At 38.5% G+C, this 25,356-nt stretch overlaps 2 protein-coding genes across 2 annotated transcripts in view; both read right to left on the bottom strand.

The window, feature by feature from the left end:
- The window catches only part of SERPINB10 (serpin family B member 10), a 28,046-nt gene extending 23,706 nt beyond the window's left edge, over positions 1 to 4,340 (bottom strand). Inside the window, exon 1 of the mRNA XM_033175128.1 lies at positions 4,209 to 4,340. The gene's annotated coding sequence lies outside the window, so the exon portion shown is untranslated. The remainder of the gene's footprint in view (positions 1 to 4,208) is intronic.
- A 4,025-nt stretch (positions 4,341 to 8,365) lies between these two features.
- On the bottom strand, positions 8,366 to 24,471 carry SERPINB2 (serpin family B member 2). The gene is made up of 8 exons (XM_033175115.1): positions 24,380 to 24,471; positions 20,582 to 20,758; positions 16,780 to 16,899; positions 14,966 to 15,094; positions 14,339 to 14,456; positions 10,343 to 10,485; positions 9,671 to 9,835; positions 8,366 to 9,352 (listed from the first exon to the last, which is right to left on the bottom strand). The coding sequence occupies exons 2-8, from the start codon at positions 20,747 to 20,749 to the stop codon at positions 8,948 to 8,950; spliced, it is 1,248 nt and encodes a 415-aa protein (XP_033031006.1). The 5' UTR covers positions 20,750 to 20,758; positions 24,380 to 24,471; the 3' UTR covers positions 8,366 to 8,947.
- Positions 24,472 to 25,356: the final 885 nt, after the last annotated feature.

The following is a 25,356-nucleotide window of genomic DNA, read 5'->3' as shown; positions in this document are numbered from 1 at the left end:
GGAAGTCAAACTATCTCTCTTCATTGACAATGTAATTCTATACTTACAAAACCCTAAAGACTCCACCAAAAGCCTCCTGGAACCGAAAAATGGCTTCAGTAAAGTTTCAGAACACAAAACCAATGCACAAAAATCAGTAGCATTTCTATACACCAGTAACATTCAAACAGGGAGCCAACTCAAGACTACAATTCCATTTACAATAGTCAAAAATAAATAAATAAATTAAATACCCAGGAATATACCTGATGAAGAAATGGAAAGATCTCTACAAAGTGAGCTAAAAAAAACACTGCTAAAAAAATCATAAATAATACAAACAAATGGAAAAACATTCCATGCTCGTGGACAGGAAAAATCAATATTGTTAAAATGACCATACTGCCCAAGGCAAACCTCAGATTAAATGCTATTTCTGTCAAACTACCAACATCATTTTTTTCCACAGAATTGGAAAAAACTATTCTAAATTTCATATGGAACCAGAAAAGAGCCCCAATATCCAAAGCAGCCCTAAGAAAAAAAGAACAAAGCTGGAAGCATAACATTACCCAATTTCAAACTATACTGTAAGCCTACAGTAACCAAAACAGCCTGATGCTGGCACAAAAACAGACACATAGGCCAATGGAACAGAATGGAGAACCCAGAAATAAAGTTGCACACCTACAGACATCTTATCTTTAACAAAGTAAACAAAAACAAGCAACTGGGAAAGGACTCTCTATTCAATAAATGGTGCTGGGATAGCTGATTAACCATATCTAGAAAAATGAAAGTAGACCCCACTTTTCAACATGTACAAAAATGAACTAAAGATGGACTAAAGACTTGAATGTCAGATCTCAGACTATCAGAACCCTAGAAAAAAAATCTAGGAAACACCATTTTGGATATCAGTGTTGGGGAAAGTATTCATGACTAAGTATTCAAAAGCAATTACAACAAAAAACAAAGTGGGACCTAATTAAACTGAAGAGCTTCTGCACGGTAAAATAAACTATCAACAGAGTAAACAGACAACTACAGAATGGAAGAAAATATTTGCAAACTATTCCACTGAAAATAGTGTAATATCCATTATGTATAAGAAACTTAATTCAACAAGCAAAAAACAACCGCATTAAAAAATGCCAAAGGACATGAACAGACACTTCTCAAAAGAAGACATACAAGTGGGCAACAAACATGAAAAAATGCTCAACATCGTTAATCATTGGAGAAGTGCAAGTCAAAACCATAATGAATACTACCTCATATATGTCAGAATGGCTATTATTAAGAAGTCAAAAAACAAGAGACGCTGGTGAGGCTGTGGAGAAAAGGGTACACTGTTGATGGAAATGTAAATTAGATCAGCCACTATAGAAAGCAGTTTGGAGGTTTCCCAAGGAACTTAGAACTACTCTTCAAATTAGCAATTCCGTCACTGGGTATACATTAAAAAGAAAATAAATCATTCTACCAAAGACACACACACATATGTGTTCATCACAGCACTATTCACAATAGCAAAGACATGAAATCAACCTAGGTGCCCATTAGTGTTGGACTGGATAAGGAATACATGGTACCTACACACCACGGAATACTGTGCAACCAAAAGACGGAATTAAATCATGTACCTTTCTACATCTTGGATGCCCTAGAGTCTGTTATCCTAAGCAAATTACGACAGGAACCAAATACCACGTGTTCTCACTTATAAGTGGGAGATAAACATTGGGTACTCATAGACATAAAGATGGCAAAAATAGACACTGGGGACTACTAGAGTGGGGAGACAGAGAAAGGAGAAAAGATTGAAAAACTAACTCTTGGATACTATGCTCACTACTTAGGTGATGGAATCAATCAAACCTCAACCTCAACATCATACTTTATACCCTTCTAACAAACCTGCATATGTACCCTCTGAGTCAAAAATAAAAACTGAAATTATTTAAAAAATAAAATAATTCCAATTATTAGGCCTAGGAAATCTCATTAATGCCAAGGTTGTATAGAGTTAGGCCTTGCATGCACATCACCTGGCCTTCTGAGAAACCTAGAATGAGAGCTTTGGAAGACATTAGGAATTCTCTATACTCAAATAACTTAATCATGAGAGAGACATGTGTAGACAAAGTTTTGGTTTCATCATAACTCGGAGTTAATAGTGATACTGTGGGAATCCCTCCTAGCCATAAACTTACACTTACCCAAACAGCTTCCCCGCCTCTAAATCATGCCCTAGGTGTGGCTCCTGACTACTCCAAAAGCTTCTGATAATCCCAGGCTGACATGATTTGATTAAACAGTAAACAAAAAAGACTGTAGTTCTGTAGTAATTCTACACCCTCATAAAATATTGAATATTTGCCTGTGACTATTTCTTCCTCAACAAATCAAATGTCATCTTCAAAATAACACTATACTTCCTTTAAGGCTCTTATTCATTCAACTAACATTTTGTTACCTGCATACAGTATATATCAAGCTTTGTATTTTTAAAACTCATGAATTAAATTCACATGGAAAGCATTTGGTTCTTGGCCAAACCACACTCTTCATGAAGTGGTGAGAAAGTACCATTTTAGAGGCTGGGGTTTTTCTACCTCAGTTTATGGTTATTCTAGTGTTTATTTACTTGTAACATGTTCCTGAAAACAATAATTCTCTATTATAAAAGCTAATTTCTCATGTAAACTTAATATTTAGTTGTATTCATCTTCATTAATTCCCTTATTAATATCATTATTTATATATCAGATGTTACCCAGAACATACAAGAGAAACAATTCTTTGTTTTCTTTTTTTAAAGAAATCTAATGAAGTACTAAGCCATCCATTAGTGATATTTAACCCAACAATGAAAAATACTTTCTGAAGGGTGTAGAATTGTGAGATGAAATTTTACAGGAAATAATTATTCCATACAAATGTTGGACAATTATATTTTCAGAGAAGACTGCAAATGCGTAGGTCAGAAGTCTACCATGTCATTTTCAAAATTAATTGCTCTTTTGCAGTTTTTAAGAGCTGTAAACTGATCATCTATGAGCTTAACCTGTAGACAGCCTCGGAGGAGAAGCCAAAGAGAATGAAAAAAGCAAGAAAAAGATAGTGTCATTCATCAAAACGTCTCATCGTAGACATTTCATCATCACATGCCCCTATCATATCAGAGTTGGAAAGACCCTTGGAATCTCCCTAACCCAATTCCCCCATTTTGTCTGCTAAGAAACTGAAGCTGAGAGAGGCTGATTGAGCAGAGGATGCACAGCAGAGTCAAAACTGCAACTTCATTCTCTAGACTCTGAATACAGTTGCTTTTGCTTTTGTATCTCATTGTGTTTAAGATTTTAGTGGCTAAAGAGAGAGATTATGTGATGGAGAACCATCAGGAGGAGAAAGAAGATCTGGAGAGTAAGGAGAAGGATTCTTGTCCCATTTTCCGTGAGACACTCCCTAGGGCCTCTTGCCTTTCTGATGACAATGATAATATTACCTCCTCATGGAGTTGTGCGTATCAGAGAATGACAGCTTCCCTCAATCTCCAGCACCTCTCTATTCACCTAAGGCCTGTTTTAGAGATAGGTAATAGTTCGGGGTGGTTTATGAAGAGCGCCTAGTGTAATGTGGGGGATTCGGAACATTGGTTATTCCACAGAAGAGAAGAAAGCTAACAGCCCATGAAATGGTGGCCAGGAGAGGAGAGTGGGGTTTTGGGTTTAAGGGGGAACAGTTAAAGAGTCAAACCATGAGTTCCATATATTAATGACTAGGATCCAAATTCAGGGTGCCAAGCTCACATTTGCTAAAGGGTTGAAGGGTTTTGGCTCAACTGTCCTGAGAGAATATTCTATTTCTCTCTGCCTATTTTGACAGATGCAGAAAAGTGACTGGAGGAAACTCCACTCCTGATTTCACAATTCCAGGTAAAACAAGGAGCAAATTCCACTCCATGATTCCTAGAAAAACAATTTCTCTAACTTTTTTGGGGAATGAATGTTCTTTCTCCCGTATCCCTCTTTCTAGTACAAACTTCAAACTAGCTCAGGTTACTCTACGACTTATACAGAAAAATTCTTAAGAGATTGGGCCTTATCTATTATTTCTGGACTTTTTTGGGAGAAAGGGTCTTCATTATTTGTTACTTAGCTAAGCACTTCAACCAAGAAGAAAAACATAAATAAAATCATTAGCCAAAGAAATATTTACAATACCTGGTTTTCTTCCACTGGAGCAGAATTGGCTATTTGCTCCTGTAGTAAGAGATTGTGGCTGAAGAGTTCGGAAACTTTCAACTGAAGAAATTAAAAAAAAAAAAAAAATGTTAGCACCTCCCTGTTCTTAGTTCCACCCTTTGATTCAGTTTCACAAGCATGTATACTCTCTCTTTCAGGCTTATTTTAGCCGGAAGTTTCAATAAAAAGACAGAGACAGTTAAGGGTTTGCCTGAATTATTTAATTACTCACACTTTCCATCTCTGTACACATGTAGAGACCTGGATTCTGACAAATTATAACTCATCTTTTCTTGGCTTAATCCTTTCTCTAGTCTGCCAACAGAGAATATTTGGCATGGTTTTCCCTGGTAGTATTTTTTTTTATATAAAACAAAAATAGAAAGCTTCAAATTAGTGGAATAATAATGATCAATGAAATTGAAAATATTACTGAATTATTTATTTATTTTTATTGTGTTTGTTTTGTTTTTTCTAGAAATAGGGTCTCACTCTGTCACCCAGGCTGAAGTGCAGTGGTGCAATCATATTTCACAGCAGCTTCTAACTCCTGGGCTCAACTGATCCTCCCACCTCTGGCCTCTCAAAGTGCTAGGATTTCAGGCATGACCCATCATGCCTGGCCTTTATTGTAAACCTGTTAAAAACGGCTGTCAGTTATTATGTGAAAGGCACCCCGGAAGATTTTCTGTTCTCGTTTGTAGCATTGGTGTAGAACCCAGAGCATAACTCGAATGAGTGGGATGTCTGTTCTCCCCACTAGCAGGGACAAGAGTTTTGGATCAAAATTTTAGATACCATTATTGGGTCGGATGTTAGTTCATCATTTTCCGGTTCTCTTTTATTTTTCCCTAGGAATGCTTTTTCACTCCTTATTTATTACAAAAGAAAAATAACAGGCCATTTGTTTCATTTGTATGTGTATGGAGGAAGGGGTAGGGGGGTCATGGGGAGAGGGATTGGAACAGGAGGACATCTCCAGGAAGGATTAAGAGAAAGAAAGAGCCTCTCTATTTATAAAGTACTTGGTATATTTTTCTTCACGTAGTTCCTGTTTTTCTCTTCACAGAGGCACACTTATTTTCTAGTAAGGTGGCTCAGAGTTTAATATTTGAATGTTGATGTGGAACCCAGGGCAGAATGTTACTCTGGATTTCACTAGGGAATGAGACGTGTGCTGGAAAGTTCCATGATGCCTGCCCAACTTTGCACTGAGCAGATATGGTTATCCAAGGATTCCTCCAGGACTACTGTTGGACAAAAGCATCATATAGAGCCTCCAGAAAGAAGGACTGCTCACCTTGACTGACAGCAGTCCACCACAGTGACTTGGGCTGCAACACCACACAGCATGAAGACTTTCTTGTGTTGCTTGCGTTATAGTAAAGGCATCAATGAAGATTTTGTGGATTTGTGCAACAAATGGTTTCATCTTCCTTAAAGTCAAAGATTAAGTTTTGTTCATTTTTTTCCCTCAAAACCTTTTCCAGATTTCTTCCTCACTTCTTGATTAAACCCCCTATGTATTAGGCCATTCTTGCATTGCTGTAAGGAAATGCCCGAGACTAATTTGTAAAGAAAAGAGATTTAGCCGGCTCACAGTTCTGCAGGCTGTACAGGAAACACAGTGATGGCATCTACTCAGCTTCTGGGGAGGCCTCAGGAAGTTTACAATCATGGCAAAAGGCAAAGCCGGGGTCGGGGGCAGGCACATCATATGATAGAAGCAGGAGCAAGAGAGAGAGAGAGTTGGGGGAGTTACCACACACCTTTAAGTGACCAGATCTCATGAGAACTCACTATCATGAAGACAGCACCAAGCCGTAAGGGATCAGCCCCTAGGACCCAAACACCTCCCACCAAGCCCTACTTCCAGTATTGGGGATTACAATTCAATATGAGATTTGGCCAGGGACAAATATCCAAACTATATCACCCTACATATAGGTATACTGCCTGCAACAGTAAAATCATAGTTGTACATTATTTTGTTGCCTGTTGGGGGACTAGGAAAGAGAAAGGGGTAATCATATACTCAGTTAATAATACAGTACTATTAGAACAATTTTATTTGTTTGTTGTTTTTATTTATGACCCTGTGTGTCTATTGCAACATGCACATATATTACTAGTAAAGACAGAGTAATAGGAACTAAATGAATAGGGAACAAGAGTGGAAGGAAGACTTTTCACTCTAGTCTTTTTTATGATATTTGATGTTTGGGTCATGTGAATTTATTAGGTATTCAAAAAATTTGGAAACAGAGAGGAGCATCAGACGCATCAATATTATCTTAGTAGGAATCCAGAAGAAGAAAGTAGATCAAATGGCTCCAAGCAATTGAGTAGATAATGGCTGTCTTAGTCAGTTCAGGTTGCTATGACAGAGTACCATAGATTGTGTGGCTTAAACAACAAACATTTATTTTTCATAGTTCTGGAGACTGGTAGTCTGAGAAGGGTATTCCCACATGATCAGGTTCTAGTGAGGGCTTCTTCCTGATTCACAGATGACTGTCTTCTTCTTGTATCCTCACATGATAGACAGAAAAGGATCTGGGTGCCTAGAGCTCCTTATAAGGGCAGTAATTCCATCATGGATTCTGCCTTCATGACCTCATCTAACCCTAATTTTCTTCCAAAGGAACCACCTCCAAGTACCATCACGTTTGGGATTAAAGTTTCAACATATGAATTTTGGGAAGATATACTGAGCCCATTGTGATGGCTGAGATTTCCCAGAACTGAAACGACATATAAGTTTCCAGATAGAAAAATCTGCTGATGAACAAGATAAACTTTTTAAAATAGAATTTTTAAAAATATCTTTAATGTGATGAAGTATCAAAAAAACAAAAACAAAAATATTAAAATTATAAGGAGCAAGAATTATCTTAACATCAACTTTCCTATCAACAATTTTGGGTACCAAAAAGACAATAATATCATACCCTCAAAGTGCTGAACCGAGAATTGTATATCCCTACTCTAACTCAATAATGAGAGTTAAATATGGATATGGATATTTTAAGACTCATGATAATTCACAGAGTTACCGCCTATCACCTTGCAGAATTATGAAAACACATAGAAAAATGAAATTAAAAGTAAGGAGAAGAATGCAAGAAACAGCAACTCTTAATTTTCAGGAATGTCTGATTAGAAGAAATATGCACCATTATGCAAGCCTTAAAAAGTTAACTGAGTAGTTTTCTGGGATTCATGTTTGACCAGCTTACAGTGAGACAGTTTTATCGCTGACAAAGATAAGAAAGATCATAATCACTAGTATTTATTAAATATCATATATGCCAAGTATTCTTTTAATTGCTTGATATATATGAACTCAGTCATTATAGCAATATGGTAAAAGTAGTTTTTTCTTTAATTTTCACAAGAGAAAACTGAAGCAAAAAGAAGCACCATGGTTGGCCTCTGGGTAAGCTACTTGTAAGTGTCAACTGGGATTTGGAGGCAGAGAGTCTGTCTTGAGGCCACTTTTTTAGCTATCATGTTCTTGTGGGTCAAGCATCCCTGCCTGCCATCGAAGGGACTGTGGTACATTTCCAGTTTCCAGCCACACTCCTGCAGCCAGACTCTGTTGTTCAGACCCCCAGCCTACAACTTGCCTTATTTCTCAAGTCTTCAATTATGTTCTTCTCCGCCTCTGACTCACTCAGAAGCATTCACTGCTATTAGAAACAAACAGCCGTAGAAGGAGCCATCTTATGTTTCCCCTCCTGCTCTTGCACCCAGTCCATCTCCCATCTTCACTGCTTGCAACTCTCAGCCCAATGACTGAGGCCTTCTTCTGTGTCTGGACCACCGGACTTGGTCATTAATCCTGGTGTCCTTAATGTTTAGACACTGGTTTCCCCAAAGGGCTCTAACTTAGACTATTCTGAATTGCTATGTCTTTGCTGCTGTGAGAAAGCAGCTCTAATCCATTTTTCATACAACCCCATCCCACTCACCCTCAACACTGGGTCTTTTTGAATGAAGGTAGTTATGCCTTGGATCCTTCATCTTGTCTATTTTTTCTGAGTTCTCACAAGTGAGTCATGGTGCTCAACTCCTAGGCGTCAAAGTATAATAGGTCTATGATCTGCAGACCTAATGAAATGACAACAAACGTATTGTTGTTTGGAAGCAGGTTTATTTATTATATACTTGCAATTGAATATAAGATACAGACATATGTACGTGGTATGTATTGCTAGAAATGCATATAACATATATTTGCCTGTTGTTTAATGTTTTTTCTAGATATTTATTCTATAGAAAGACGTGGAGGGATACCTACTTATTCTTCATTATGAGAACAAGTAAAGGCATTTTTTAGATAGGAAATTAATTGATCATCTGCTTCTATAACTTTATTAGCTACATTCAATAGACAGTGAGCAATAATTTAAAAACTCACCATTATATAAAATAATAAATAAGTAAAAGTTAATGTTATAAAAATAAACTGAGAGTAAGGAAAATCTAAAAGGGCTTCATCCCATTTTAGAAGACCAAATGATTAATGGGGTTGTCATGTTATAATAGACAATTGTCTAATTATTTCCGTGTTTTTATTTAGTGTGTAGCAGAAGTTGTTCAGAAGAACAGAAATATGCAGAAAACATCTCTAAATTTTTGGCAATTTGAAATAGCAATTCTGAGGCACACAGCTCATCTACAAAAATCTTTTGCAGAAACAGCACGTTTTGGTTTTAGGGTGAGGAAAATTTGCCAAAAAATAAAATGCACTTGGTTATTTTGTGCATAATAAGGAAAAGAAAAGGATGATCTGCCACAAACTGTGGGCCTCCATGACCGGTTCTCCCTGACATAATGCCTCCTGTGCCAGCGGCCGCTTCAGTGCCCTCCTCATTCACGTCTACCATGGCTTGGTGGAACACTTCAGAAAGAAACAGGTCGTTCCGCTCCGACATCCCTGAGAAATTGGCCTGTCCCTTGTCAAAGGCATCCTCCATGCCCATGCTTCTCAGAATGGATTTGAGTTCATAATGCTCTTCTAATTTGAACTGGGGTATGTATACCTCAACATCATCTTCAGCCATTGTATCTTTGCTGGTCCACTTGTTGAGTTTGTCATAGGTTATTTCACTTTCCAGCTGCAAAGCAAAACAAAACAAAGCAAAGAAAATACAGCAAGTATTAGAACAGAAGGAAAACAACTTTAAGTCTAATATTAAAAATCAGTGACTTTATTGTGGGTGATATAAAAAGTTAACAGATTGGTCAGGTTTTTACAAGAAGGTAATATGTATGATATAGTTAAGGCTTTGAGTGAAATGTAGAGGTATGCCATATTTACTATCAACTGTTTCATATATTTCTGTGAGAAATTACCACACCATTTGTAAGGAGTATATATTCATCTCACGAAAGGTAGGTTTAGCCCCAGAAACTTGAATATCTCAATGTCTTACCAGTTCCAAGCCAGTGGACACATCGGCAATTTCATCTGGAAGCAACAGGAACATGCTAACATCTCCAGCATATGGGAGTTCTAGAATCTGAGCCTTCAGGTCTTCTATGTATCCAATGTTTAGCTTTTCACGCAAGTACATCATCTGTACAGGTGTGTGCTGAGTCTAATATTATTAAAAAGTAAAATATGGAAGTAGGTTATAAGATATCAAGAGATTTAAAATTAGACATAAAGGAGGATGGGTTCTACTTTAGTGTTGGATAAATGTGGTTTTTTTAATCAACAAAATTAAATATTTGTACATCCTTAGTGGGTACTCTGATGTTATTAGCTTGTTCAACTTTATGCCCTTTATTTAGTAAGATGGACAACAATGGTAATGACAACCATAATTATAAAACACTTGTTTAGTTGTTACTATGGGCCAGGAACTCATGTCTCAATATTTACAGCCCTCTGAACTAAGTGGTAGAGTCAACGTTTGAGTCTGGGCATGTATAATTAAAAAGCCATGGTCTTCCCCTCTACCTATACTGTTTTTGAAAGAGTCAGATACTTCTAACTAGCAAGTCATGTAGGAAAATGAATGAGCGGTGTCTAATTTTTCTGTCTGTATCTTGTCAAAGGCCCTAAAATATATACTAGGAAGATATATTTTGTTGTCTCATACCGAGTTCACACGGAAAGGATAAAGCCCATTTAGTTTCTTCTCAAATGGAGTTTTCCACTTTCCTCTGAAGTAGACAGCATTCACCAGGACCATCCTGGTATCCCCATCTACAGAACCTTCAGGTAACAAGTTTAGGATTTTGCCTACAGAAAACATAACATATATTTAGGTTTCATAATCAAGAACTGTGAAATTTACTTACTGAATCTTCTGAGTAGCCATCAAACTAAATTCATCAAATTGCAGAGATGTTGATCTTCAAGCTAAAGTTTTTCTTTAGATTTATTTAAAGCAAAATTAAAATTGAAACAAATTTCTCAAAAGGCTTGCAAAATCCAAGAAAAAATGAAGAAATAACGTTTTTAAAATTTAGACCTCCTATCAAATTTGGAAAGGAGATTTTCACTTCCTTTTATAATGTTTACTCAAATCTTTTCAGTTGAAAGTTATTCAAGTAAGAAGGAAGTGAAAAAGAGGCTCTTAAGGAATATTATAGTGCCTTTCCAAAATATATCATGTACTGCAAAATCTGGTCTAGACAGTTTGAGGATCTGTGTCACTCATTTATTCCAAAACATTTTTTAAAAAGTATGCTAGACCTTAATTAAGAATAGTGCAGATAAAAGAGATGAGAAAGGAATAATTATCCTGGATGAGCCTAGAACACTGGGAAAGACATTCAAAATCAGTTGTGGAATGCTATGTAATAAATTCTGTAATTGAGCTAAATAATATAACTACTATGACCATACAGAGAAGGGAGTGAAGGAGTGAGCCCGAGAAGACTGACAGAAACATTGACAACTGAGTGTGATCATTTTAAAAAATGAAATTGGCTTAAGAAGCAGTCTGCTTATAGTTAGTACTTGCTCTGCAGTATTCCAAGCATCAAAATATATTATTGTGATATTCTCTTAGGTGGGTTTTATTAGTGTCATTTTATACCAAAGGACACCACTAGGTTAGCAGTCTTCCCAAGGTTATGATGCTGGTAAGCTTGTAAAAATTCTGCCTCCACAGTCAAAACTACCGACAAATACAAGACTCTTAACAAATTAATAGGTCAATGTGGTTTTGAAGTAGAAGGTGGGACCTGACTCTGGAGGCATGGTTTAGACACCAGACCAAACTGAGGGCTAGCTAAAACAGGGACCAGGGACAGGGTGGAAGCAGTGTGCCATGTCAATTTACCATTGTGGTGGCAACACCTTGGAGTTACCACCTCTTTCTGTGTCCGTGGCAATGACCTGATGACTTAAAAGTTACTCTCCCTTCCCTAGAAATTTCTACATAAACTGCCCCTTAATCTACATGTAATTAAAAGTAGGTATAAATATGACTGCAAAACTGCCCTGAGCTGTGCCTCTCAGCAGGAGCAATCATGGAGCTCTAACATTGCCACTTCAATAAAACTGTTTTCTTCTACCCTACCTCCAGTTCACCCTTGAATACTTCCCTGGGTGAAGCCAAGAACCCTTGAAGGCTAAGCCCCACTTTGGAGCTTGCCTGCCTTGCATCAGTTTCACCTTCAATGTATTCATTTAATAGATACATTCAATATATTTCCCAAGCTATTAAAATTTTTGCTTAGTATTGGGGTATCGTAATGTGTGATGTGTATGATAAAACTAGTATTCGATCATAACATGATGAAACAGACAATTCTCTCCAATTCCTACAAAAGCTGGTAAAACAATCTGCCAAAATAGCTGCTTAGCATCTTGGCAAAATAACTGATTGACTTACAGCCATTTAGCACAATGTTTAAAGAGAAAAACAACTCATGCCGGTCTTTAAGAAAGCAAAACTTCCATTTGTCTCTTTAATTTTGTTCTCCATTTTGACTGAATTTTTGTTGATTTAAATCATCTTTCTCTGCTTCCTTTATGTCAATGGTCTGTCGATATTTTAGAACAGTATTTCAAAATCCACAGTGAAAATGAAGAACTAAAAGGAAATCAATTATTTTCAGATAAACAAAAAAATATATATTTTTAAAATCCCATAGAACTTAGTTTATGTGCATTTTCCATTGTGGTAAGTAATAAACCAAGACACCAAACTATTTCTTGAAACAATGTCTTAAACATAAGAGTTAAACGAAAATCCTTAAAAAAATAAGTTATTAAAATCTTTAAACATCCAACTGGGGAATTCTGGAGTTAGACTAAGGATCAGAAGAAGAAGCAACCCTGGCTTTACTGCTGCCAGTGGCATCTTAGGGGAGCCAGTTAACCTCTTGGGGACATGGTGCTGCAAACACAAATTGATAAGAAGGATAGGAGCTCTCTTAGGACATTTCCAATCCTAACAGATCATAAATGAATGAAATACTTACACAATTCTGAATTCATAATCATCTCTATTTCTTAGAAATACATTTATATGTTATTATTCAACGATTGTTTACTGAAGGCCTACAACTCTACCTGGAAATTCAGAAGAATGAAGGATTTTCACTGTCAGCAAAAAATTGTGCAAATTTTTGTGGGGACACAGGACAAGCGTGACATACTGGCCCTACCCAAAAATAATTAGAGCCTGAGAGGAAAAGCAAAGCAAACCAACAAAAATCAGTTCCATAATTGCTTAAGGCCGTATATGGCTAACATTAACATGACTTGTGAAGCTGAAAAAGCAGATGAGGAGACGAGAAGAAGAAAAGATCAGGAAGTGATTAGGAGACACTTCCAGGAAAGAGTAAGACTTTGGCTGCAACTTAAACTGCAGCTTTAATCCTGTAGTTGAGGCATCCGCAGAAGCAAAGTCTAGAGGCAGCAATGAGTGTTTATTGGAGCTCCAGGGGCCAGTGGTAGCCAAGGACAGTCAACTGGATTACTGAGAACTTGAAAGTCAAGTTAAAGAACAAGACCTTCTCCTGAGGACAGTAGAAGGTCACTGACAGTTTCTAGTGTGGGAATAGCATAATAAGTGTGTTGCATCACCTCTTTAATTTTACCTCCTTCCCTTGGCCCTCCACACTCCAGTGAGACCAGACTCTATTCCTCTCCTTAGGGTTACCTCTGGACCTTTGCATATTCTGTGCACTCGGTCTGGAAATCTCCCCGCAGGCACGTGCCCTCCATCTGGCCAGCTCCAGTCTGTCTTCCCAATTACAGTTTAAACATTTTTAAATCGAGTCAGATGCCTTTCCTGTGTACTCCCACATAGCACCTGTACTTCTCAATAAAAGCACTGACTACTACTGTATAGCAATTGCCAACATGATTGAACTCCTCCTCTGTAAGCTCTATGGTGACAGGATTTACCATTTTTATCTTTATCTCCACATATAGTTTCTGGCACATGGTGTGTGGTGGATAAATATTTGTTGACTAAGTGAATGAACTTCATTGAACTTAATGAATGAACGAATTTAATGAATAAATGATGCAATGAACTAAATTACAATGAATAGATGATTGAATTAAAAATATACAAAGGGAGGTAGGAGCCTGTGAAAGAATTAAGAGCATGAGTTAAAATGGTAGACTCGACTTAGATAATCAAGGAGGGATGAAGCAGAGACCGAAAAAACTTGCCGGTGGATTGGCTTTGAATGGTGAAAGAGAAGAAACAGTGAAAATAATTTCATGATTCTTCCCTCCTCCACTGCCTGTATTCTTTACAGCTCATACCATTTACTAAGCTCAGGGTCGAGCCTTGTTTTCTTTTTGTCCACAGTGGGCGTAGACTCACAATTATTTCAATGCTCATATTTCCTATTTTGAAAGTTTCTGCTTCCTTTCATATTCTATCCTCAAGCAATATCCAAAATCAAATATTTAAGTACTAAACATATATCTTCTATTAGTAGGTCTCAATTATTTCCTCTCAGTTAAAACAACTGAGCTAATCAGGAATAAAGTGGCATCCACCAAAGTAACTAAAGTTAGACAAATTGTAAAGGGATGAGGGCTAAGTTCATGGATGGGAAAAGATAGATCAGAGTTTTCTAACTGGAAAGAAGAAAAGAAAATATTTTCTTGGTTTTACCTTGGGTTTGAGTCTTGACCCAGGAATTAATCTTTTTTCTGGCTTCTTCTGCATATTCTAGGAAGTCTACTGCTTGGGGTTCTGAGGAGTAATATTTCTGACAGAGTCGAATATATTCCTTTAAAGCAAGAAAATGACGAAAGTTATATAAAATGCATACCAAACAAGCCATGGCATAATTGTGAATTACGGTCTTCCTATTGAGATTAGGATACCTGGGGTAGGGTGGGAGTGGAGGTTGGCTATGGAAGGCAGGTGCTGAAGGGGGAAAGAGTGCAGACCCCCTTGTCCACACTCCCACCCCAACTCTATCTACCTTCTTGCACTCTTTGCATTATAGAGACAGAAAAAAAGGAAAGAGGTTCGGCTTGGGGGATAGTGTCTCTGGAAAATGGTTGTATTTGTTTTCCTGATTTATGACTCTGCAATTGGGACATTTGCAACAGGAAGAGGAGGAAGCTACCCAGAGGGTACAGGAGGGGCAGCTGTTATGCCAGGCCAGCCCTAGGGAGCTGGTGTGGAATTTCAATTCTGCTTTTATGAACTGTAGAATTGTAGAGAACTGCTTTGAAAGTGACTTCATTACTTGTTTGGGATCCAGCCATTTCAATTACAGGTTTCACTTACTTCTCTGAAGCTTGCAGACTTCTCACCAAACAGTTTATTGACACTTTCCAGTAAATAATCTCCTGTGGATGCATTGATTGCAGAGCTGAGAGAGCGGAAGGATGAATGGATTTTATCTGCAGCTTGTGCCTTGAACAGAAAGAAGGGATTCTCTATATATAACACAGGACTACTAAACAAGACTGTTCTTAAGCCGTGGTAATAGTTTTTGAATACAATCATGAAATGCTATATTGATACATACTTTATTTTGGTACTTTAGAGGAATCTTTGAGAAAATTATTTCGATAAAGATGTGGTGCATTAAAACTAATAAGGTGAATTTTAATTTCTTTCACATTTTGCTGTGTCTATGGATTGGATTTAACCAGGAGATGACCAAGAGCCTAGAAGAAAGGCCCCTTTTCAGTTTCCTAAACGTCAAGGTCTCTAAGGAATTTTTGTTATATTTATAAGATGGATAAGCTCTGGGGATCTAATGTACAGTATAGTGGCTATCGTTAAGAAGACTGTGTTCATTAATAGTTATAGTTAATAAAACTGTTTACTTGAAATTTGTGAAGAAGATATTTTTAAGTGTCCTCACTATACATACACACATACATACAAATAGTAGTTAATTGTAGTGATGGATGTGTTCATTAATTTGACTGTAATAATTTCACAATGTATAGGTACAGCAAGTCATCACACTGTACATCTTGAACATGTATAATTTGTATTTGTCCATTATACCTCAATAAAGCTGACAGGAAGGAAATGTTGCCTTAGTAATGATCTTACAAAGTTCATATAGCTTCTCTAGTTACCTATTTTATGGGGCAACCTATGCAGTGGGAAATACGGGTTTTAGTAAACCACAAAAGTGAATGGTAATTTCAGTCCTCAACCTGAAGTTTGTAAGCACCATGTCAGACACAGGGGTTGGTCACAGTAGCAGCCTGTCCTAGGGCAGGGGACAGAGCCCTCCTGATGGACTGCCAGGTACTGCAGGACACCTGGCGGAATCTCCACATGATCAGGGTCCTGTCCACCTCCTCTAGCCCATAATTCCCTGGGCAATGGGTAGAAGGAGTGTCAGAGTGCCCAGGAAGAGAGCTGTGGGAGATACCTCTTCATAATCTACCTCATAAGCATGACTGTGGAAGTTGGTTACCAACAGGAGCAGTCTATACTCAGGTTCTATAACTTAACTGGATAGCTGACATTTAAGGAAATGGAGTATTGAGGAAATGTATTACTCCCAGAGATAGCTGATTGATTAGTAGATTAAATGAGAGAGAAGACAGATCATAGATGATAGATAACAGATAGATAGGATTGATAGATGTATGATAGATAAGATAGATGAGAGAGATCAATGACAGATGATAGGTTAGATATATAGAAGGAAAGATATCTGAAGGTCAGTGATTTCTCATGCAATCATTGGGCCTGACCTTCCACCATTTCTCAATTAATTGTCAGTCCCTACCCTCTCTCCTCTGGAAATCCTCATCCATACACATGTATTCTAGGAGTCTCTGCCGTGGATTTATAATAAATAACACATACCTCACCAATGACAGAGGGGTGTGAGAGAATTTAGAAATAAATAGGCTTGACCTAAAACTCATGAAGTCTGGATTCTTTCCTGGCTCTCGTTATGCATATCACCTTAGGATATGTTTTTCTTAATGACTCTGAGTCTTAGTTTTCTTTCTGTGAATGGGGGAGGGTATATTCGCTTCCTTCCCAGTCTAACATTGTGAATTTAAGACAAGAAGATTGCAAAAATAAACCACAAAAGAAATATGGACCAATAAGTCAGATACCTGCAAAATCGCGTCAGGATAAGTACCCTTCTGGATCTGCTGCATGAACCCACAGCTGGTCAAGTTCTCTGGAGTCACAGGGGTGACTGCTTTGGCTCCCACTTCATTAAACTGAAGCACCTACAACCAGAATTAGAGAAAATGGTTACACTTGCCCGCGGATTTACTGAACTTTTAAAACGGATGGCTATCAGGTGGCTCTAAAATGGTCCTAGATCTTTTCCCTGCCCTTATACGTGGGGAACAAGCATAGATACTCAATACTCTTTCTGTGTAATATAAAAATATCAGCCAACCTAAATTTCCTTTATAGAAAACAGCATGAGGTGTTTTAGATTAATTTATATCCTGGCCATTTTGGAAAACAAATTGTTATTATGAGATGATTTAAAACCTCTTACCCAAATTATCTAAATTATATCCAACCAATAAATGGCCTTGAAAAAAATGCCAGTATTTTGAAGAAAGTCACAAGGTTAACTCAGAACCTTGTGTGTCTCTCTCTTTTCAGTGGCCTTATACATAGAATCCTTTCAACTTGTCAAAAACTACAAGCCAGAGTCAGCTAAAGCATAAAAACAGGTCACGAATAGTAACAGGATTCACCTAAAATATTTACACATACCACATTCATACACAGAGAAATTAATGTCCATGTGAGGGACAAGTTGGTCTGGTGACACGTGAATCTCTTTGTATGGTAAGTAGGCCGTTTCGGCTGACACAGGGAAGCTGGCAGCAAGGACTGTCCCCTCTGAAACTGCCTCAGATCCCCTTCCCACAACACTGCTGCCTGCCCGCCTTGGTCTGCCAGTCTTAATACCTGCAAGCTGGCCCTGCCTTCCAGCCACCCACCCCTTCCAACCTTCTTGGGAACCCATGGTCCTGCAGCACCTCCCTATGGGGTCCCTGAGGAGAAGCCGATCTGGTAAGTGGCTTGATGGTTGGGGTTCTGCTAATAAAGTTAATGAAGGCAGCCTTGTCCAGCAAGTTGGTGAATTTCTGGGCTAGAGGGAAAGCTGTTACAGTTTGTGAGGTCTTTCTCTGCTCTTTGAGTCATACATTGTAACTCCTAGTATTCTCTGAAAAGAAGTGGTGCAACTCCGCCCTCACATAAAAGAAGAATATTTCCTGCCACAGCTTGGCTAGTTTTCCTCCCTTCCAAGGAAATTGACCCTTGAATCAGGGTTCTCTGGGCTAGCACTAAAGCCTTCCTGAATCAGCGTTAAGGTCACTCAGGGAGATATCCCTGCAAAAGTGGGACTGTGAGCTGCCCCTAGTCCATGCCAAGGCCACGGAGAAAATAGTGAGGCAGTTTGGCCTGGATGGGTCTGTTTCCTCACTCTAAGGAAAAGAGCTTGTACCCTAATTCCCACTGACCTACTTGTCCCAGAGCTTATGCCTTTTATTTATTCTTTTCTTTCACTACAAATATACCACTTCTAACAGCTACAGCAATTCTCAAATGTGTGGCCTCTTCTTGCCCCGATTCCCTCATCTGTAAAATGAGTATGGTAATCATCGTACCTACCTCATAGTATTTTGTCTTATGTGAGTAAATTTATGAGAAGTTCTTAGAAAGATGCCTGGCTAAGGCACTAATAAGTATTGGTTGTTATTACAATGACGGCTACTAAGTGTCTTACGTAGTATCTCTAAGCTTCACAACGGTCTTGCATGCTGCACATTTTTATTCTCATTCTGTAGATGAGAAAACTGAGATGCAAATGGTTTCAATGTCCTCACACACACGTATTAAAGAACAAAGCCATGACTCAAACACAGATACGTCTGTCCCCACAGTCTGTTTCTTTCTCCAAGCCAATCAATGTCTTTTTCTTTTTATTTGGGAAGCAATCATATTAACATTTGAGTTTCAAAATCTACACATGCAACAGAGTTGTAAAAAGGCTATATAGAGTCTCAAAAAAACAAAAACAAACAAACAAACAAAAAACTATGTAGAATCCTTGCACAGTCCCAAAGGCTTAAAGCACTTCTTAGATAGAGGAAAGCTGTCATGTGTCCAGAGTGACCGGTTTATTTTCCCCTAGTACCAAAATCAAGATTTTTACTTTAAAAGCCCAGAGCACTTCATTTAGCATTTGCTCCCAAAATACATTGCTACTAATTCCTTTACATTTAAAAAAAAAACAAAACAAACAAAAAAAACCTAAGCCGGGTGCGGTGGCTCATGCCTGTAATCCCAGCACTTTGGGAGGCCGAGGCAGGTGGATCATAAGGTCAGCAGTTTGAGACCAGAGTGACTAATACACTGGTCTCTACTAATACAAAAGCTAACCAGGCATCATGGCAGGCACCTGTAATCCCAGCTACTTTGGGAGGCTGAGGCAGGAGAATGGCTTGAACCTGGGAGGTGGAGGTTGCAGTGAGCCAAGATCACGCCACTGCCCTCCAACCTGGGTGACAGAGTGAGACTCCATCTCAAAAAAAAAAAAAGGAAAAAAGAAAAAAACCTAAGACCTGGTGTTTCTAAAGTTTTTGTGCCAATTTACTATCTTTATTCTTTCAAGGCAAAAAAGAAAACATAATGGGGAAAGAATATTGCAAAAGACTACTTGTGTCAGGGAGTTGAGCAATTGAGTTTTGTTGTAAGTCTCAATGTTTAAACTGTCACAAACACAGAGAGTGATTCACCCATCCCTTGTCTTCCTGCAGCAAGATTGGCCAATGCTCTCTCTGTGAAACTTCAAACTTCAAGTGAGGCCCACCTTACACGGGTCATCATGTGCATGGAAAGAATGTATTTACACTCAGGTACGTTCTTGTGGGAAACTGGAAACCAGCCGGCAGCATCTTGGTGTGACTGCATGCACAATGCATACTTGTCCTTAAAGCATTTAATGTTAATGTTTGTGTTTGTGAATGCAAGAGAATTTTAATGATATGATGGCCACATCGAGGTCACTAACCTGGGAAATAACATGATCGCAAGAATTTTATATGTGCTGAGTGACTGACTACTGCATGGTGATTGCCGTGTATAGTTGAAGTAGTCCAGCATAATTTCAAGGGCCCAGACTCAGTGGAAAGAGTTTCCTGACTGAGTCCATGTCCATTCACCAAGGAAGGCAGGCAGTGGCCTTGCAGGAATCCCTCATGATGATGTTGTGCATCCCATCCACCTTGGTTTTCAGGGTTGGCCATGCATAATGTCAGGTCTCATTGTGCTACCGTGACCTCACAGGCATGATCTTCGGCAGCTACAACACTATCCATGCATCTCTGTGGGTATAGTGAGCACCACCGTGGTATGTTTTTCTTCCCTTTGTGATACCCTCCTAACATTATTGGGAGGAATTCTTCATAGGAATAGGGAACAAACACCACAGTGGCAGAGCAATGGGAAGGAACCCAAGCTAGGAGTTAGGAGACAGTGGGGCTTCACTGACACCACCAGGACTCTCATCTGTAAAATGATATCTGTCTTAAAACTGGATGAGATAATGGGTACAACACACTCACTTTGAAAAACAAGAATATTAAATTATTAAAATATAAGATGCAGCCACTTAACTCCATATCTGGAAACATAACTGTTTCCATCCTTGCAGGCTATTCAACTCTGATATGCCTTCAACAGCTACAACTGAGGGATTTTGGGGTTTGGCTGTCTTATAGATTTGAATCTAAGGAACTCGTGTTGTAAAGATCAGTCCTGCATTACCTGTGATGATTGCTGACCTCCTGAGTCACATGTCTTTAGCATAAAACAAGAGCAGTTCTCCAATTCCATTCAGGAACCACTCGGTCCAAATGTGGAGCTTCAGCTCAAACTCACCTTGGCCATCTGGTCTTGGGTGCTGCCCCTGGAGCCCATGTAGACCATGGCCATGGTGGACGAGATGCTCCATGGGGAGAAGAAGAGGTTCTGGGTGGGACTTGCTTTTGCCAGATGCTTGAATAAATTGAGGGCAAAGAGTGTGTTTGCCACACAAAGGTCCTCCATTGTTTCAATCTAGAAGCAAAGAGAGGAAGAAAAAAACAGCTCTGAAACACGAGGTAACATTTTGGGTGAGGTCAGCACAGTAGGACAGGCTGCACTCTGTGTAGGGACAGATTCCCTCTCTGTTCTTCCTCATGGAACAACATGAGGCAGGGCAGGGACAGCTTCTTGGACATGCCACCTGTGCAGCTGTAAAAAGCCCCTTGTTTGGCCAAATGCCCTCCTATCGCCACCTTGAAATTCTTGATAATTTTAAACAAAAGGCCCACATGTTCATTGTGCACCAGACCCTGTAAATTACATAGCCACTCCTGAGATACATAAAGTGTTTTGTATGATGAGCAGTGACACTTGGTGACATTCCATAGAATAACAATGACAGGGACAGGAGTAGGAATTGAAGCCAGGTTGGCAGACCCTAGGGTCATGCTCTCAACTTCTGTGCTGCCCCCACAAGCACACTGCACACATCCACACCACACACACTGCCACACAGGAAGACACACACATATTGAAATGCATGTCACCTGCATACATACCTTGTTGCATCTGGTAAGATGGTCAATCTTCTTTCTACTTTCCTGCTTCTAAAGTGGCTTGGACTCATTGTTTGAAGGTTTGGACTTTCACCCAGCCCCGATTCCAACACCCCTTCCCTATAGCACCACACACCTTACTAAAAAAGACTTCCTATACTGGGAAGTTCATTACTGGGAGGACTAGAAGACCCCCTTCTTCTGCCACCTCACCAGGTAGAAAGTCAATGCCAGGCAAGATTGCAGGGATAATCCTTAATCCCAGGCCTATGAAACTTGCATATACACCAAGGTATGAACCATCTGAGACCTTCCCTGACCTCAGGCTTCGCAGGCAACTGAATGCATGCCCACACCCAAGGTGTGTGTGTTTTTTGGTCCTGACCAACGATCGTCTTTCCAGCTGTATGTTTTGCTTTCATCGTAGCTTGAAACTTACCCTGTAATTATCAAAATATATCAATATACCAAACAATGCTGATATTCATCATCCCTCAGGAAACCTTCTTATGACAATGCCTTCCCAGAACTGGGGAGGGGTTGGTACAAGTACCCAGGAGGAAGCATGTCCTCTGGCTCTGGTCTTGGCTGTCTACACCTGTGGTCTCACACGGCAGGGCTCTCCAACAAGGACCAGTGATCACTTCTTTCTCGTGTGAACCTTTGGTTCATGAATGCTTTTTTCTTTTTTTTAAGAAAGTGTTTGGAATTTGTTTGTATTAAAACGTCTCATTTGGAATACAACCAGACTACTTTATCAAGACAAAAATAGTAAATGAAATAAAACGTATCCCTAAAACTCTCTCACCTCCTCTCCTCATTTAATCTTTACAGAATCTGTATGAGGTAGAGGTGATTCTCCCTATTTTATAGATTATATCCTGATGCCCAGAGACATTAAGTAACTTGTATAATGTCACACAGCTGGTAGGTAGTGGAGCAGGGATTCAAGCCCAGGTCTGCCTAAGGAAGCCCACCCTTTCCAATGTTCCACATTGCTTCGTTTGGTGATGCATAACTTCACTATGAAGTGTAAGAGCTTAAGCAAGTTGTAGTGCAAGAAATGCTAGAAAGAGGAAGTCAAAAGGAAAAAAGTAGTAACCCTGTAATTCTACTAGAAGGCTTATTACGAAAAAAAAAAAAGTCACTTTTATTTTTCTCTTGCTTCATCATGGATACTAGATTACATTGGATAGCTCAAAAATTTGTTCCTCTTCCTCTTAAAATTTAAAATTGTCTAAATAATTAGATTTATTGTATAGATTTCTAAAATTAATTATCTCAATATCTTTTGGAAACAAACTGAGTATTAATAACATGAATAAAATATTTCTCGATCCCCATGTGAAAAATGTAAATAAGAGATCAGAGCCAGAAAAGTAAATTTAGACTTCTCCCATACCTAAATACATGATTCTTTGTAACAATTCATACTGGATTCTTTGTAACAATCCACATAGTAACTTTGATAGTAAAAATATTTAACTCTAAAAATATTTAACTCTATCAGAAAGTTCTGTTAATACTAAGTTAGAATTTAAGGTAACTTGATAAAGAAAAAAAGTTAATAAGAACAGAATAAAATTGTCCTGGATGCATTTACTTCTTTCAAAAAATAGTTTCAATTATATTTTTAAATAAGATGTAATTAATTACATTTAATGTAAAAATAATATTTGATGTCTATACGGCAGTTACCAAATTCCTTCAGCTCCCTTTTCAATTTGCATAATTACCTGTCCAGTAAGGCTCAGCAATTTCTGTAATATGAATGAAAATATGAAAATAGAGATTGCACAGCTGGTCCATTTCAGAAGCCTAGACTGGATCACAGACTTCTGATTCCAAGTCTAATGCTTTCCTACAAACTTTTCAAGTAAGGTCTGAGAGCTTCATACTTTTAGAAATCTATGAAGGCACCCATATGCAGTGTTTCCTGACTCTCAGATAAGGCCATACTTTATGTTTGAATGAAAATCTTTCAAAACAATGTAAAATTGAAGTAATGGAGTATTGTGAGATACCACAGCCTCCTGGAACAGGTATATCTGTTGTGAAATTTTTTGACATTATAATAATTTGTATGATCTCATTAACTTCCAAATATTATTCTCTTAATTAAGGTGTAATAGTATTACCAGGATGAATTAATGGGAATAATATGCAGGGCTGGGCTTCCTGGCAGTGCCTGTGTTGGTTCCTGCAACACAAGTTGACAAATGCACCACTGAAACTTGGCACCGGGAAGGAAGAATTTGGGAGGAGTCACCGGGCACATGGACATTGTCTCTCACCCTATTGGCCCTGGACGTTAGATTAGAGTTTGCTGTAGCATTTAAAATAAATTTTGTTTACAGTTAGACAGTGGAAATATTTTGAAATTGACCACAAAAATTAATGAGAACTGACAGAAAACAACAGTTTCAAGGGAACATCTCATCAGACACTGCTACATTTCCCCCAACAGAATTAAGATGGCTTTCGTAATGAATAAGTATCTTTTTATAGGGTATTAAGTTATTTACTGAACCATACTTCAGTCAACCCTGCAACTAGTTTGGCTGATTATTTTCTTTCACTAAATTGACCCATGATGGAACTAAACTCAATAGACATATTATTGCTGCTTAATTTTTGCAATTCCTGCTTTTTCATTTAAGATGCAAATGAAGTCTTCTTTTCCTATTATTTATATACAATGTAGAGATTACATTCAAATGCTTAAATGAAAATATTTTAATGTATCTAGCTGTTTCCATCAAATTTAGTGTCAAAACAGTAGCTAGCAGAGAACATATATATTCTAACCTGTTCAATAAAATTGACATCACAATCTGAATGTACATTTTGTTTTGGTTAATGCTACATATGTATTTGTTGGCTTCTGAGATTCAAAATTAAACCTTATAAACTTAATTTAAATCTTGAAAGAAACTATTTTCAATTAAACAACTAAACAAGAAAACACCACTTAAATTTTACTCCCCCTCTACAAACACCCCACATCCAAATTTTCAATCTATTAATACCAGCATGAAGGAAGAGAAAACATGAAATCCTATTTCCCATAGAGATGGCATGGAAATCATTGAAATACCTGGTTGTTCTCTGGTTATTCTCTGAGTTGCTGTCTGACGGGCAATGCTCCTCTGAGAGTTGTTACAGTTCAGACATGGTAATGACTGGTTTTATACAGCTCTGCCCCTCCCACGTGGCATTTTTTTCCTCTCTCTCTCTTTTAATCTGTGTCCTTTGAGTGATTCAACATTTTACTCAGGAAGGCATCATTAGAATAGAAATACTTGTTTGTAAAGGCATAGTTTAAGAAATTTTGGGAGAGGATGAGGTCACTCTGAAACTTAAGAATTTGTCAATATCGGCCGGGCGCGGTGGCTCAAGCCTGTCATCCCAGCACTTTGGGAGGCCGAGACGGGCGGATCACGAGGTCAGGAGATCGAGACCATCCTGGCTAACACGGTGAAACCCCGTCTCTACTAAAAAATACAAAAAAATTAGCCGGGCGAGGTGGTGGGCGCCTGTAGTCCCAGCTACTCGGGAGGCTGAGGCAGGAGAATGGCGTGAACCCGGGAGGCGGAGCTTGCAGTGAGCTGAGATCCGGCCACAGCACTCCAGCCTGGGCGGCAGAGCGAGACTCCGTCTCAAAAAAAAAAAAAAAAAGAATTTGTCAATATCTACACATGCCTGTCAAAATTAGCTAAAATCTGTCAGCCCCCGTTTCAAGATTTCCCCCACTATACTTGTGCTCAAGGATAGTATCAAATTCTACAATACTCCTTTTAGCTTTGGACAGCCATGGCCTTCCAAATAATTGGGCTTCTTCCAATATATACACATCATGAGATTTACTCTCTCTTTTGAGCCTAGGGAGACCCAAGTGATGCTTAGGGCATGGGAGGGAAGAAAAAATCCACCATTGTCTTTCTTAGAAATTCTCTATTTTAAATTGTCTTACATTGTCTCAAGCTGTAATTTTCTAAATAACTCTGTTTCTACCCTAATATCCTGACACAAGAATAATTTTTCATGCTCTCTTGATTATAAAATAGATCTTAT

The sequence above is a fragment of the Trachypithecus francoisi genome, unplaced genomic scaffold, assembly GCF_009764315.1.
Source record: "Trachypithecus francoisi isolate TF-2019V2 unplaced genomic scaffold, Tfra_2.0 Contig01474, whole genome shotgun sequence".
NCBI classification, from domain to species: domain Eukaryota; kingdom Metazoa; phylum Chordata; class Mammalia; order Primates; family Cercopithecidae; genus Trachypithecus; species Trachypithecus francoisi.
The sequence above is the reverse complement of the archived record's forward strand: the minus strand, read 5'-3'. Positions and strand labels throughout refer to the sequence as shown.

What these genes read in the sequence shown, in the direction of transcription:
- SERPINB2 (XM_033175115.1), bottom strand. Translation starts at nt 20,749, where the DNA reads ATGGAGGACCTTTGTGTGGCAAACACACTCTTTGCCCTCAATTTATTC. An exon ending in CCCAAGACCAGATGGCCAAG is followed by an intron (nt 16,900 to 20,581) that starts GTGAGTTTGAGC and finishes TTCTGGTTGTAG; the next exon opens with GTGCTTCAGTTTAATGAAGT. An exon ending in ATCCTTTCCGTGTGAACTCG is followed by an intron (nt 9,836 to 10,342) that starts GTATGAGACAAC and finishes TAATAATATTAG; the next exon opens with ACTCAGCACACACCTGTACA.